Genomic DNA, 16969 nt, shown 5'->3' with positions numbered 1-16969 from the left:
TTGCAGTATAAGTCATTACAGGTCTGACGTTACAGTTGTTACACATTGCTGAATCTGTCAAATGAAGAGGGAGCACAAAGGGAATTTCCAAATGCAGCTGCTATTTCCCATTTGTTAAATCCTTTTATTACACCATATAAGTACACAGCTGGGAAATACTATAGAGTGGGAGTTAAAACAAAATATTTTGGCTTCCAGACATTCAGAATACACAAAGGACTCAGTGGAAAGCAATGCCTGCTATCAAAAGGGAGTGAAAGTTTGAAAACATTTCTAGCCAGTGTGTTTTTTTTATGATAATGCACGATGTAGTTTAAAGGTATCTTACATTACTTGAAGTGTTGCATGCCATAAATGTTGGGCAAAATTGTAATTTTTTTCCAGTCAAATTGCCCTTCTACTGTATCTTTTTTAAACTTAAGATCTGTATGGCCCTCATAACAAGTTATGATGCATACTGTGTGCTCTCTCAAATTCCACTGAACTCCTTAGTAGCTTTAGGGGCACAACGATGCAGGATTTTGCCCTTAATTAGATACCAGATAAAAGAGAAATTTTTTCCTCCCCATATGTCAACACAGCATTCTTTGAATTTACTATCTTTTAACCAGACAACACACATTATTGATGCATTTTAATGAAAGCACTACTGTCTTTACTTTCAGTGTAAATCGTACTAACAGGTGCTTCTTCAAATCTGCTTTTAAAGGATCCGTCTGGGAAAGAGTCAGAAAGTGCTTACCTTCTGGGAATTTGGTTTTATTAAGTAGGAAAGTTGTCACTACCACAGCCCCTAATCTCAGAATTGCCCAATCCACCTTCTGGAATTTGTCTTTCTGGAAAGAAACTTCTTTCCTCCCTTTAAGGAGTATAAAAATGTTTTCATCAGGATAATTGCAGGCACCTCTGAATTCTTTCTTAGCAATATCATGCCTGCTTGGAGACTGACATACTTCAGAAGAGCTTTCTGCAATTGATTGAGGCTTAAAGGTTTGCTCATGAAGGATATATTTAAGGGAGAAAAAAAAATCATTCACACCCCCCCCCCCCCCAAAAAAAAATATCAAACAAGGTACCCTAAATGATAGTACCTTAAGGAGAAAAACACTTTTTCACCACTTCACTGTGCTGATCTAAGTAGTCACCTAACTCACCTAGCTGTAAATACACTGGGGCCTTGCTCTGTACATTTTAGATCTCTTTTAAGTGCAACGAAACAACATGCCCTAGAACTTCAGTCTGCGCTGGTAGCCAAGCCTTGCAAATTATATCCAGCTTTGAGCTGGGCAAAAGAAAGAATCTATTTGGTTTAGTTGAAAGTTACCTAAATAAGGTTGACATATATCCACCACCAGATTTAAGCCAAGGGACTTCTGGAAACTCCTAATGATTTTCGGGACATTCATCTACATATATGATGGCATATTTACTGGAAAAAGGAGAAAGGAAAACCAGAGTGCTAAGTCCCTCAAGCAAAGTTTATGCACCTGTTCTGAAACACGATAAGCTGAGTACTGATTCGTGCCTGGCCAGAGGAACAGCGAGTGTTGACATGATAGTTCAGCATTAGGAAAGAAAACAGAGACTGCACTCTGTCACTGTGAGTGCAAACCCCCTTCAGAGCAATACACACAAGTACAACTGATCATTCTACAAAAGAGTCTACCATTTTGGTTTACTCCAGGTCCAAGGAGCAGACTGAACCAAAAAAAAAAAAATGCATTGAGTGTCTCCTGGAGGCCAGGAGTTTCTCTCTCTAGGACACAGAGTAATTTTGTCAATGCTGTTGGTGTCCTAATACTAAAATTCTAAGAGTGCACCTGCCTCTCTGAATGAATAGAGAAGTAGCCAATGAATTCACAGATTTACTTTTTCTATAAACAAACTGGACCCATCCTTTCTGCATCCAGCTTGTTCTCCTGATAACACAAATGTTAAAATTATTCTAATATGCTTATTGCATAACTTGGGAAAAAGAGTGACTCTGTCCAAAATGAGGTTAAATCTCAGAATTCTGAACAGAAGACATATATACAATTTACAACCTACCTTGCCAAATTACTAATCTATCATCATTTTTCTTTAAAGCTATTTCCGCAGTTGAAATTTTGCCTTCTTTGTGACAATCATCCAAATACTCAGGAATATTTTAGGCCTGACAGAAAATTCTGCACTGCATTAAATTGTACAGTATGGATTAGGTAGCAATTTTCTGCTTTGGTTTGATCTTTTGAATCAATCCAATTTTAGGAAAAAAAAATTCAACACTATATTAGCAAAATAGTTCTTATTGTAGTGTTATTATTTAACTAACTCCAGGTATCATAATATGCACAAAGATCTATGGTATCTATACTGATTAATGCATTAGAATTATTAAATCTAGTCAAATTTGAAATAAGTTGATTATTGTTAATGTTGTTAAAAAAAATCTACAATTATGTTTAACCTTATTGAAAGATGCTGATTTGTACTTAAAAAAAAAAAAAGTGTTTGCTGAATAGAATCTGCTCATAGATATTTTATAAAAACACAGAAGAAATTTTATGAAAAGGCAGATTATTTTTTTAAGCTAACCATTTGAATTTAAAGTCTGTGAAAGTCACTTTAGGGAGAGTCTGGAATTATGATGTTCTAAATTTACAGAACACCTGGCTGCTCCACGTACCTTAATTCTGTTTCTGAGGAACACATGCAAGGAAAATAAATTGGCTGAGATGCTATGCCCTTTCAGCCTTCATTCAGCCTGCCCATTTACTGCAGAGTTTTGGGGATGCAGAAGCAAGTTACAACCAAAAAACAATTTTATCTAGGCTACTGAAGAGAATACAGATAACAATTCTGATCATTCCTAATGTCACCTGTATACAAACTGGTGAGCTAGAGCAGAAGAGCATGACAGAATTGCTCATAAACACCTTTCCCCTCCATGAAAAGTTGCAATTTCCTATAAATACAGCAAGACATTTCTGTCACCTAAAATGCCATGCTTTGTTGTGGTGTAAAGCTAGAATATTCTAGATTTTGTGGGTTCTATTTCTGAGAGACAAGTAAAAAAATACATTAAAGTTTCTTCCTTCAGCACAACACTTTGCAGATGACAAACAGTTGTGAGCTACGTCCTGCTGTCAGAAATTAATGCTTGAATATATGAGCTAGAAAGGTTATGACATAAATCAAGGTATGAATGAAAACATGATAAATAGATGCATTTCCTTTCAGAAGGTGAACTCATCAAATGACCTCATTCATAAAGACGTGTATACTTAAGTAGATTATACAATTGTAATTTACAATTACACCATATGATGTTGATCTACTACTGACACTGCCACTATAACATTTAAAAAGCTTTACCCGTGAACATGCCTTTTAAAATGGGAGCGAACGGTCTTTTACGATAGTAATTTGGAAAGCCACGGCGAGAAGTGTGAAACTCACCATTCTGTGTTGGGCTGAGATTACTCCATCCCACTCAGGATCTTGTTGGATGGTCGTGACCAGAGTTGGTAGCTCCTCAGAGTGAGGTTTGTTGTGCATTACATTGTGTAGAGGCAGATGAGAGGCCGCATGCTGATCACTGTTGCCCTCTTCCTTGTCTCGCGATGCTAAATCCTGGGTCATTGTTTCCTCTCCATCAGCTGCACATGCAAATGGAGAGGTGGCCTGCTTGGAAGACATTCTTCTACGAGACAAGAAAAGCAGACAAAAACAAAAAAATTGGTGCTAAGTGAAAAAAAAATCAAGCTCAAAACAGTCCTCTAAACGCATCACATCTGCCTACAAAAGTCAAAAATTAGTCACACGCAGGTAACAGAAATACTCTAAAAAGTACAGGTTTGGGGGACCTGGATCCAAAACACTGAGAAAAAGTATTCACTGATGGCAAGACAAGGTCAGGGTTAAGTTGTATGACATCATTCTGTTCGTTTAGGCTTGTCAAACAATATAATTTTCTCCAGCCATAAGAAAATAGTGATTTTATTGCTATTTTCATGTTGATTTTGCATAAGAGTTCAATTATTTAAACTCTTACTCCCATGAGCAATCTGAAGGTTATAAGCAAATGTTTAAAAGAGAGAGCCCATCATGCTTACCCAATCTCATTCCTTGCAAGAAGATGTTTTCTACACAGATAAGAATTTTTAAATCCATTTCAAATTCTGCTAAATAAGTCCTTTTGCTGTTTGTTTAAAGCTGTACTGCTTTTAAACTGTTTCAATTTTACCTGGTTTTACATTTCAGAAAATGTTTTCAGGAACTCATGTAAAAAGTGTTCTAAACTTTGTTGGATGGATGGATGGATGGATAATATCTGAATAATCTTTTACAATTCAGACTAAAAATCTAAAATAATTACATTTCGCTTCATATTAGGCATTGAGTACAGGATATAGCTCAACAAAATACTTCAAATTACTTAAAAGTGTAATGAATAAATGCATAGATTTATGTTAAATGTCTTTTCCAAATAATGGCCTCTTACTACCATCTCACATGCAAGCACAGCTTTTGCCACAGTTTCTGCACTTAGATGAAAATATTACTGACTTCAACTCAAAATCTGAAAACACTGTATTCAAAATTTCTGGTACGATCAACTGCAACTGTTAAAACAATCATTAATAAACCTGAAAAAAAGAGAGCCAAAATATATTAGCTATTTTCCCAGGGTTTAGTAACTTTAGAATATCCTTGACACTGAAATTGCTGAGAAACTGAGGAATAAGATCTTCATCTTAATTGCTTTTTAACAATAATTGATTTCATACCATTTCTTTAAAAATGCACAAATCAGTTAACATAGGAAACCACATGAGCATTTTTCAAATTAGCAAATCATTAACTTGCTAGTACTGTTTCTACAGACAAATAAATACTGATTAAAGGGTCTGGAAATCTGAGACTAACAGTTAAATTTACAAATCTGTCACATGCTTTCATGAATATTACAGTGAAGGAAATATCAAGTGCAAAGAAAAATAATTAAGTTAATTCCAATTTAAACAGTAGTTTTTATGTAGCAGCCTGTGTTTCACATAGGATTTAACAGCTAATGCTAAATTTCTCACAATTAATGAGGGAGTTCAGATTTAGTATCCTACAGTGAAAAAAAAATTAATATAGGATCAACTAATCTAATTATGTACAGTTCAATATGAAAGTATTACAAGCTTTGAAGTGCTTTGAAACATATTAAAACACTGATACCTATTTAGAATAACTATTCCACAAATAGAGATAATCCTGCCTCCTAAACTCGACACTGGTGGGGAAAAAAAGGTTTGTGTTTTCTGTAGGGAAGCCTAAGTGTAAGTGGGAGTCTAATATTAATGTTGCCAATAAGCAGAACTGAGGAATTCAAACCGCGTATTACATTCTTACTACACTAAAGAATTTGTGTTGATGCTACAGAGAACATGCCAAGAGTTCAGCAACCAGCATTGCTGTATGTACTTCAAAAGATTCTGCTTCATAATTGCTATGATCTAAGATAAAATAAAAGGTTTGCTTTCCCTTTTTTCATTAAAATAGCCACGTTAATGTAATCACTCACATGAAAATATACGTCATGCTTTATGTAATTTGAAAACCCGACATGAAAACTGAAAGTCACAATAAAGGATTTTCCTTTCTTTCACCTTCTCAACAGATCTTATTCCTGTTTCATACTGAACAAGCTTCTGTATAAAGCAATAGCTATGGCTGTTTCTTCGCCATAAATTAATTATGACAGAAAACTAGAAATGAAAATGTCTCTTAAGAATAATTTCAACTACAAACTGCACCAATGAATAATAGTGCACAATCCTAATTAAACACAACTCTGCAGCTGCAAAAATAGGCTGAATCTGTCCAAAGCTACGAGTTGGCTTTAAAGGCTGGTTTGTTAGGGACTGTTTTCTTAAGGAAGGCTGGGCCCTCAGTCTTAATCAGCCAATAAATTATTTCCTGCAATTACATTAAATAGAAAATTATCTTCAAATTGGGAATGTTAATTGAAAATCAAAATTCAGACTGAAGTTTAGAAATTACATGCTGAATATAATTAGTCTAGAAAGGCTTCACCTCTATTTCATAAACAGGCTTTTGGTGTTTCCTCAAGTGACCATTCAGTAAAGCTATCTACTGGTAATGCACTGTAGGGGAAGCATTTTTTCTTTGCAATGTACACTAATATACTTTGCTTTTATCTAAGATGTTTTAAACACAATTCAATAAAAATCTCTATTCAAGTTCTGATTACATACAGAAAAGGGACTTTGTTAATGTTAAAAATAAAATTATATCAACAAACTCCCATTCACTAATAATCTCAAGCCATGCCCAGCAATATTTTTCTGTACTAGAGTAAAACAGACCAAGGGTGGGGTTCAAATGCTTCCTAGCTCCACCTACACTTTCTCCCCACTGCTGCATTATGGTCAGACACGTTTCATGCTGTACTTCACTCAGTTACCTATAGTGCTGGAGCCCGAAAAGGAAGACAGGCTCAGGCAGGCCTCCTAGGCACTCACTCTCCTCATGACATAATTTTTAGGGGTGTGTTTCCCTCCTATTTTCTCCTAGAGCTTTGTTAAAACAACTAGGTTTAATGGTTTCAGTTTTTTGGTTGCTAAATTTAAAACATTGGGTTAAAAGGGACAGAGGTGTAGGGCCCTGCTAGATTAAGCCCTCCACTTTCCTTCCCAGCACAATCATTAACTGAATGAACGTACCTCATTCTTACATGTCTTCTGAGGGTGCCTGGTTATGCACCAAACATTGATTATGCCTAGGTTAGCAATCAGTAAAGCAGAGTAAATTTAAACTCTTGCAGCTGGATGTTATCCAGTCAACTCCTTCATGTAGGTTTTACTCGTTCCCTGTGTATTTTTACCTAAATGGGAGAATTCTGTACACATAACTCCATCAGGTCAAAAGGCAGAGTCTAGACAATAACTCCAAGGTCTCATCCAATTCAAAGGGAGAAGAATCTGGCTCATTTGAGTAGTTTATGTTTATGATAAAATTAAACCATAGAACAGCGTGTTGTGTTAAAATATTTTAATGTTAAAATATGAGCATGAATAGCAGTCAAATTTTAAGCCATAACAACTTCCCAATTTTATGTTTAAAACATTCAAAACGCATTTGTTAAAAATCCCTGCTGAGAGGGAAAAAAAAAAAATCAATATTCATAATAAATAAGGTTTGTAAAAGGTATTAGAAACTTACTAATTTCCATTATAATTTATTTTATTTTATTTCTCCTATTATCAATTAAACTCACTTGCATGATTTAAAAAAAAGTTTCTGATAAAAAATATCTCCCTAGTTATAACCCCTGCAAACAGGGGTTTATAATGGAAGTGCTGACACAACCCTAACTACAGCAGCGCAAATGGTGCCGCTATAATACACAAAATCAAGTTCTATTATTCTAAACTATCCTCGCTCGGGGGGTTTTCTTTACTGTGCTCCCAGACAAACTGCTGAAGCATGAAAAATTTAAATGCAATCAAGTGGGTCCAATTCTACTTTACTAGAACAAGTGTCTACAGTGGTACAATCTTAAAAGAAGATGCAACAGATTTGTTTGGTGCTTTTCTTTCTTTTTTCTTTTTTAGCTGTTTATTTATAATACTGTGCAGTGGAGATAAAATAAGAGAGGAAATTACACTCACATTATATCAGTATATTGATTACACAGCACACAATCAGAAAGAAAACTACATTGTGAAATTGTTGCTTTGGTTAAATTGACTGATTATCTGAACACAGCAATACCTAAAGGTGGAAAAAATACCTAATGGGTATGAGAAACAGTTGAAAAAGACCCTAATTATCTGAAGTCCTACCACCTACTCAAGTTTGAGAATTTAACAAATCTTGATTTGTATTTTCCAAAACTAAAATAAATTCTATCTCATTTTGAACTCAAGACAGAAAAAGAATGGGATCATTTATCAAAATGTCCACAAAGCTGAGGGATTGGACCCCAATTTCAGTTGGCCTCAGTACTGAGGTAGTAATGCTACAGTTGAACTGCTAAGGGTCTTTTACCTACAAATAGCTAAACACTGTCCCAAACAGCTCCATTCTCTATAGATATGACACGATTTTTTATTTTAAACCAGAGAAGACATTCTCTGTGCCCTAATGAAGGCTGTCAGTCAGATTCACAAAACACTGGGTTTCCTTTTTTCCCTACAGCTACTGTGTATTACACCTTTCTAAATACAAATAATAATACCTTTTTATTTTGTTTAAGGTTTTTCTATGGTCTCACATTCTTCAAAAACTTCATATCCTCTCTCATATCAATTAGGTGATAGTCCTGACATGAAAGGCTTCCAAATCCTGAAAAAATTCTCCCATCCCTGCTGTCTGCTCAAATGATTAAATGTTACCGTGGAAATTAAGGCTAGACCTGGAATTTTAGCTGCTGGACATTTCAGAATCAAGCCACGAAGTGTAACGACAGACAAGAACAAAGCCCAGACACTGTTTCAAAAACATATAAACTAAGCAATAACAACGAGATATATGACAAAGCAGGCTCGTAGTTGGCCAGAGACTCTAGCTTCTGCTCTGCTCCACCCTCACAAAGCATTCATAAACCCAAAGGCATGTCTACACTGCAGCTACATAAATGACTGCTTTGTAATGCTCAGATATCCAAACTAATTTTAAACAAGCTTGCTTCTGATAGCTCTCCAACTACAGTAGTGTGGTGCTCAGATGGACTAATTGATCCTGCTTTAGTGACTGCAGTAGAGACATAACTCAGGTCTACAGCTCCAACAGTAGATTGGAATCAGATTAGATTAGAAATATATTCACTTACAGAGCTTTTATGAACAGTCTCCATTCCTTTTCCCCAAAGTGCCAGATTAAAGTACTTAAGTGCATGATTAACTGTAAGTATGCAAGCAGTCCGCTAATTTCAAATTGGACTACTCAGTTTCAAAAAGTTAAGCACATGTCTAAGTGCTTTGGTGACTCCAGAACTAAATAAATTAAGAGAAACCATTTTTAGAGGTACTCATAACCTTTTAAGTATTTCCTTCTAAACTTCTGTGTTAATCTGGTGTTCATAAGTAAAACTCAGCCACAGCACCTTATCCCTCCCCCCTTTTAAAAGAGCAACAAAGGTGCATATTCCTCTCATAATATTAAGCATGGTTACAGGACCCTCCTTCACTAATCAGCACTCAGCTTTGGGATACATTAGATATATCATATACTTTTCTTCACCTGCACTGCCCACACTACCCTCCTCTTTCATACCTATGGCACAGCCATGTCTTTCACGGATCCTCAAACCCCTTCTGAAACTCAAAATCGTCCTTTATGCAACCTATTTTGCAGTGCAAGTTCACCTATACAAGCACAGACCTGACACAGAATGGGGTACACTGACATAGTTGCACAGAAGCTACTAGAATAATTTACTTATTTCTAGCTGCAAACCAGTTTAGCTTAGATTAAACATTCAGGAAAACTGATCTTTATTTTTTTGCTGTATAAATATACCAGTTACAGCAGTGTTCAGATAGACTTCAAGAAAAATGAACATGCTTTGGCAGTAGCCTAAAAATTTTGCAGCTCTGGCCCTGTAAAACAATGTTCTGCAGGCAGAACTCAGTAACGTAACTCATTGTAAAGCTAACGCCGTAATCTGTCTGCCATTTCAGAATAAACAGCTATTTCCTAAAATTATGAAATCTCATATCTATTTTCAAGGAGAATGAGTAACACAAATGAACAGTTAGTAAAAAAATTTCATTCTCCTGGGGCCTCACACCCCAATATAAATCCCTGTGCAAAAATCCTGAATAACTTGAGAAGGTAGCAATGGGAGAGGATCTCCCAGTTTCTGCTCCTGGCTCTGAGTCACTGCAAGGCCTCAGGCCAACCAGCTTAACTCCCTCAAGCTCTTCCTTGGCTTCATTTTGCAGGAATTCTGTAAGAATTAGTTACATATAGATCATAAACAGCATTGCAAGATTAGAGAGCTTATGGTAATCACAGGAACCACCTTGGAAATGAAAGGGCGGGAGGGGGAGTGGAAGCAACTGTGATTCAAGAAATGACAGCTATAATGTTAACTGAGCACCCAAATCTCTAGCTGAAATAAGCATCAAGCTAAGCGATACACCCACGGCTTCCAAGATACACACTCAGCTATTCTTGCATTTGTTTTTCCAATCCAGGCAAATTACACTTCTGCTAATAGATATGAATCCAAATCACAAAGTCTGACTTCAGATTCAGACTCCCTCAAAGCTCACCCTGAGCTTTGGAACAACTTTTATGGTATCTCTTCTGATTTGTAATAAACAATGTGAGAGCTAAATAGCTCATTCAATCTTCTTGGAAACTATTTTCCTTATGTTCTGCCGTTAGAGTGACCTCCTCAGCCATGCAGCCACAGTGAAATATTAGGGCTAGGGAACAAGTTCTCGTCTATTCATCTAGTTGTTGAAAATATCAAAATAGATGCAGCAAAACATCCTCACAGCCCCCCCCCCCCATGACTTTTCATTGAAAATCCAAAGTATTTGTTTGGATTCATAAAATGCCAAAAATACAACCTATCTTTCTAGCAGGTTAAGTATTCCATTCTCTTTATTCACTAGCAGAAGCTTTCACTGAAAACGCCTAAGGTGAACTCACTTCAAATGCAGTAAAAGGGCACTGAAAGAATAGTCACTTAGCACCTGGGATGTGCTCATCTTCAGCCACTGTAGTTAATATTTTCTATAGTTTATATTTAGCTGACAATATTGCTGTCACTTTATTTAAACAGCTTGAGACTGTTCTTTGGACTGGAGCTCATATGCCCTGGAATGCTTTGACTCATGAATTGTTTCTCCTGATAATGTTACATCACGTAACCACCTCTGTTTAATTGGTTGGTATTAGCTTCTCAGTGATGGCTGCCTTTAAAGTCCTATGACTAGGCCATGTGTCTCTGGATATCCAATTTCTTACTGTTGGAAAAAGAAAAAGAAAAAAGGCAGTACTGACTTCCAGCTATCTTTACCAATAGTTATGGGAACAAGAGCAAGCGTGCCAAGAATTTATCCATCAGCAACTTATTAGGATTTGTTTTTTCAGGCAGAAAGTTAAGAGAATATACAATATAAATAAAAGCTATCATTAACAATAAAATTTAAAAACAATGGTTGCTATAAATAAGCATTAATCCACATATTTTTAATGTATTTGAATGACTTGTTTATCTGGATGGTTATATAAATGGTTTTGATAAAGGGTGTCTAAAAATACTAAAAATTTATTTTAGCATGTTTAGACTTTGAGTTGAGACTTTACACAGAATTCAAGAATACATTTATTTTTCCCCTTACAAAGCTAGTTAAGAAGTTGTTCTAATAACTAAAAATCTTCCTGACAACACTTAAATCTGATGGGAATAAGTTCCTGAAATGTTCATTAAATCCTTTCAATACTCTATGAGAAACGTGCTTCAACAGTAAGAGATAGTATTCTTACATTTTTTCACACCTACAGGTAATTTTCAGGAGTTGCTTAAGATTCCAGGTAATGAATCAAACAGTTATTTTTTAATTCTGCAGGTGTGGAAGGTCACATGCCATTTCTCTGCACCACCTAATTCACAACAGAAATATTAATATTGTCAGATTTCTCTCCCCTCCTTCCCCTTCTCCTGCCGCCTTTCCATGTTTTTGGTTCTCATTTCTGAGTCAAACCAAGCAGCTCAGCAGATAGTGAAATGAAGTATCAGTTCCAGGCTCACCTGTAGCCATTTGCCACCTAATTAGTACCTCCACGTAACATAAAACAGTGGCTCCGCACTCAGTTACAGATTGTCCTCTTAATAAAAACCTTACACTACAAGCCTAAAAACATTTCTATCAGGCAAAATATTTCTGATTCAGTAGAGGTTAGGCAATCATCAAAGCACTTAAATGTAGGTGCCAAACCACATTGCCAGGAGCTCTTAGTATTGTAAGGTACTGTTACCTGACAGCTCAGTGAATATAAAATTGCTTGTTTCTCCAACTGAAGACAATCAAATTGTCACCTTCCATTGTAATAACACATAACTTGAGATCAGCAAACTGCCAACAAAACATAACAAAAATATCAGATCTAAATTTCTCTAAAGGGTAAACATTTCCATCTGGCTATTCACACAAATAACAAAAAACAGGATGAGGGATTTTATTCTTACTATCAAATATCCTAGTGCTATTTAGCAATAAGATTTATTTGCCTTTCATTAGGTAGAAAAGAAAAACAGCTAAAGGAGGTGATTCATGGAATACTAAAAATAAACACAGGTCAGAACTGTGCTGGGATTTTACTTCTGCACATATAAAGCACTACAAGGGTCATCAGAGTTGCTAGGGACAAGCATATGTATCTGTATTGTTGTTATTATAAACTCATATATGTAAGGATTCATAAAAATTAATTCTAACTGGCACACGGCGTACTTTGGCACAAGCTACACATGACGTGCCACTTTTATTTGTTTATTTAAATGACTTCATTCTAAGAACTGAAAATGAAGTTTGAACTGCAGTCTGCCTCAGAACTGGGACCTTCAGGATATTAAAAACCTGACGAAAACCTTTGAAGGGAGTAATCTGAATACATGAGAAATAACATTTTCACCATATATTTCTTGAGGTTATTCAGCAAGTGGCCTACATATTCAGGACTGAAATTTGCATTTTGGTGATGCAGAGATCTAATAGCCAGAAATTGTGTTTTATATCTACAGTAGCTCTGGGCACCCTATAAACTACAGAAGAGTGTCCTAGGTAGGATATATACATGGAAAAATATTTTCATCTGGTTCACAGAGATGAAGCTAAACTTAAATCCTTCTTGAGAAACTTGCATTGATGAGTGATATTAACGATTACCTTTTCTGTATCGATATTCCATTCACTACTAACACATACACAAAGTTCTTACACATGTATTGATGTAAATGCACCTTCACGTACTCTTTACAGTTTCACCAGTGATGGATGAGTTAGAAAAGAAGAGAGATGAGCAAAATGTGCAAAGCCGAGAATCCATCTTTGACATCAGCTTTTCTCTGAAGGAATATTCAAGAATGGCAGTAATGGACAAGGAGCTTTTTTCCACCCTGAGCAATTGCACCAGAGCCAGATGTAATTCTAACCCTTGTGGATAAAATAGGCACAAGGACTAAAATATGTTGTTAGCCTCGCAGAAGAGGTTAAGGAAAAGATGCAGCTTCACATAACTGGGAACTCCTCCTGCGCCTTGTCTCAAGCGTTGCATCCCCAAGAGCTCAGGTGCAAACATGGAAAGGCTGGGCTTTCCAGCTGCAACCTGCTAGCAGCTTTTGGCCACTGATGTTTGCTCTTGTACACTACACTGTATCATACAACACAGCACACTGGTACAGAATAATGAACACAGGAAGGTAGCAAAACCCCAAAACAACTTTAATGTCAGATGCATTTTGGTCAGATAAAACAAAACTAGACACAATGCCCATTTTTCTGCAACTTTGGGAAGTTGTGACTTTTGTTAAGGCTTTTAGAAGGGAGCATTGTGCACAATATTTCTTTGTTTTGAACTACAGTTTACACAATATGATCATTACGTATGTGTACAACAGGAACCCTAAAATGTGCTTACAGGTCCCTGAGGAACCACCTCATTCACAGTGGACTGCGCCTACTACTGGGAGAAAGGAGAGGGTAGTCCAAAGCAGGGTACTGTTCAGAAAAAGATTACATACCTAGCTAAAACTACCCAGAAAATATTTGAGAAATACCCTTATTTGACTGGCAATGTGGCCAAGTACAACAATGGGGTAACATCTCTCTTTCTCCCCCCAAGCCCTCTACCTCTTTGGCTATGCAACAGGATTGGGCCCTTTTCTTTTTGTGTTAACTCCCTTCAATATGAAAATATGAAGACAAAAGATAAATAATTGCAACAGTCTAAGAACTCAAGTTGTAACAAAACATTATCTCCTCTATTAATTAAGGTAATCAGTTGCCATTAAGAAGTGCAAACAATTTAAAGTTCAATTTATCGAGACTTTGAACCTCCTATCCTTTCACAAGCTACACAGATGAAATATCTACCAATTTTAACTGCCTTTAAAAAAAACTGAAATAACTAAGTCATTGTTATTCAAAGTTTTTGTATGACATACTTAACAACATCAAGTATTTAGCTTAAAAAAAAAAAATGTTTAATATTAACCAGTTTCCCAAAGCAAGTTTTGTATTTTTCAAGAAATTCACTAAGGTATCCAGACTAGGCACTAAAAAGAATCAGAGAACATTAAAAAGTAACTGCCACAGGTAAAAGCTACACCACTTCACCATTCAGCTTGGAGAGATCAAGCAGCAGCAGTCCCTGCATACAGCACTCTGAAACTGCATCAGCTGCAAAGGAAACTACAAACTCTCCCTGTCTTTTGGTTTCTGTTCTGCAAAGTACCATAAAATTGCTAGAAGAAATAATTTGCGATAACTGAGGACACTCGACCATCCTGTTTTCATGGAAGGTTATAGCATAGAGCATCTGCTCTCTAACAAGGAGGAGGAAACATGCATAACAAAATCAATCACAAGGGTAAAGGTGAAGAGTGCCCAGGCTCTGAATTGCTCTGTATTTCTGAGTGCTCAAAGTTCAGTGTTAAGTGTTTTTAAACGTGTAATAGAACATAATGAAGAACAACTATCAGAGTACAAAACAAAAGATAAACCAGCACACGAACCAAAGGCCCAAATGAAGTTGTTTCCAAATAATTAGAAAGTTAAAAAGCCAAACGTCTAAAATACAAACTTACAATATTGTCAGTGATTTTAAATAAATTCAATAAGATCCCTTACAAATGATTTTGCTAAAATACTGAGATATTCTTTTTAAGTTGGGATGCAGTATGGTTATCATTGTCTTATTGCGGTTTTCATCTCTGACCTATTTTTTCCTATATATTAAGGACAAAACATATGATCTGCATTTGTAAAGCAGTCTTGTCTTCTCAAACAGTGTCAATTCTTGCTCAGGGCTATATTTTGTAACAGTTTCTCACTTACATTTATTGGTAATAATTTATAATAGACAAGTAAACAGTACATATGTGCAGCCAATTACTTCTAAAACCAGATTTGGAGAGTTTTGTTTTCTCATTGATGTTTGTTGAGAGCTCTGTTAATGATTTCAAAAGCATTGCCATACAGAACATAATACATACATACCTACATGCATACAGCTTTACAGGCATGTTTAGTTGGTACAGATATCATTACCATGAACCATAAACGAGACAGTGCTTTGTCTGTGGTTCTAAACCAAATATGAGCAGAATTGGAAAGAAATGTATCGTTTAATCTAGGAATTATGACACAGACATAGAATCATTACAGACTTTTGAGAATGGGTTGGATCCTCATACACTGCAAATCAGAACAGCTGTACTGAGGTTAACTGAAAACTATTTAGTCATCTAAAGATATATATCCTTAGCAACTTTTCTTGGCATTGAAATTTTACATTGGGTCCTTTTGCAGTATGAAATTTCTGTGTTTTCTGTGAAAAACTGACTACCATTACAATATTAGCAGGAATCGTATGACATGATAATATTCCTTCAAACACTCATTGCAGAGAAATGCAAAAACTAGTAAGGTAGATTAGGAATCGTAGCAGACTGTATCCACTGCTCTCTGTATTTTTAAGTGTATTCCTCTTGAAGTGGTTCAAAATAACAAGATCTCTTCACTTACACATAGAAGCACTTTCAAAAAAAACCCACAAAAATTACTTCTCTGACTGGCATAAACGCTAATAGCAGAGTATAATTTGGGGAAGAATCAAACACAGACTACTAAACCAAAAACAATTTTAAGTTTTAATTTGAACATGAATTCTTATGCTGCTACTTGGCAAAGCACTGCAGTCCAGCAGCTCCTTTGGAGCAAGGTCATGAAAGAGACAGGGGTCATCCAAATATGTAAAGACCCCCAGCACAGCAGGCGCAAACTCTGCACTAATTATATGAGGTTGCTTCGTCCCCAGCACACAACCGCTCTGGCAGCCTCCCCCTGGCATTAGCACTACCCAGAACAGGGCTGAGGTGACAGGACCAGGGCGAGTGCCCATCAGGAGGTGCCCATATTTGAGCAGACAAAAATAAAGCGTGAAAAGGGTGAAAGCAAAGACTTTCAGGTTTTTTCTGCTGAATCATTTTTGGTCATTGAGGTTTTAGAAGCTGATTCAGGCAGGGAAAAGCCCTACCAGGGCAGAAACTGGAGCTAGCAGGGAGGCACAGGGTCACCCTAGAAGGAAGCAGGTTTGGGGTGAGCCCTCTCATCTTTTCAGCAGAGGGGTCAGTCTCCAAGAGAAGGCACCTCCACAAAGAGGTTCTCTTACTTTGAGACTGTGCCCTGGTTGTTTTTTACATAGAAGGTGATGAAGCAGTCTAATATTTGGCAATCAGCACCACTTCTCGTGTTCCAGAAATCTCAAAATATCTTCACCTTTACTAAGCAACTCTCTCAGTACTCTCACTTTACAAAAGATGAAACTGAGACACAGTTTAATGAATTAACCCAAGGAAACAAAGCAAACCAAAAGTACATAGAACTGGATTACCAGCCCTTCCCAGCTCCCTGTGAAAGACGTAACTTGCAGCAAGAGATGAATCTCAAATCAGGTTCATAATACGTTCACAACTGAACAAGTCTCTTCTCACTAGCAGACAAAGAAACCTTTCCTTACAATGATTTATTTCAGTGAACAGACATGTAGAGTTGCATTTATTTCTATGGCTTTGTCATTATCAATTTACTATACCATGTCACAAGTTACAGTTTACTTAAATCAGCTAGTAAATGCTGGGAGAAATGTTTGTTGACACTGAGTAGTGAATTCCTACAAACCCTGACTGCACTCCTGCACTGGCAAGTGGTGATCAAAGTGGTATGAAACT

The 16969-nt window shown here is 36.5% G+C and overlaps 1 protein-coding gene across 7 annotated transcripts in view; it reads right to left on the bottom strand.

Moving 5' to 3' along the window:
- The window catches only part of SOX6 (SRY-box transcription factor 6), a 263816-nt gene that overhangs the window by 228294 nt on the left and 18553 nt on the right, over positions 1-16969 (bottom strand). For 6 of the 7 annotated variants that reach the window (XM_018076030.1, XM_018076033.1, XM_018076032.2 and 3 more), the window contains one exon: positions 3442-3685. In XM_018076030.1, the coding sequence (XP_017931519.1) occupies positions 3442-3685 (244 nt within the window). The remainder of the gene's footprint in view (positions 1-3441; positions 3686-16969) is intronic. The other variant, XM_018076036.2, reaches the window with a different exon arrangement.

The sequence above is a fragment of the Manacus vitellinus genome, unplaced genomic scaffold (genome assembly GCF_001715985.3).
Source record: "Manacus vitellinus isolate BGI_N305 unplaced genomic scaffold, ASM171598v3 scaffold_30_pilon, whole genome shotgun sequence".
Taxonomy (NCBI): Eukaryota; Metazoa; Chordata; class Aves; order Passeriformes; family Pipridae; genus Manacus; species Manacus vitellinus.
The sequence above is the reverse complement of the archived record's forward strand: the minus strand, read 5'-3'. Positions and strand labels throughout refer to the sequence as shown.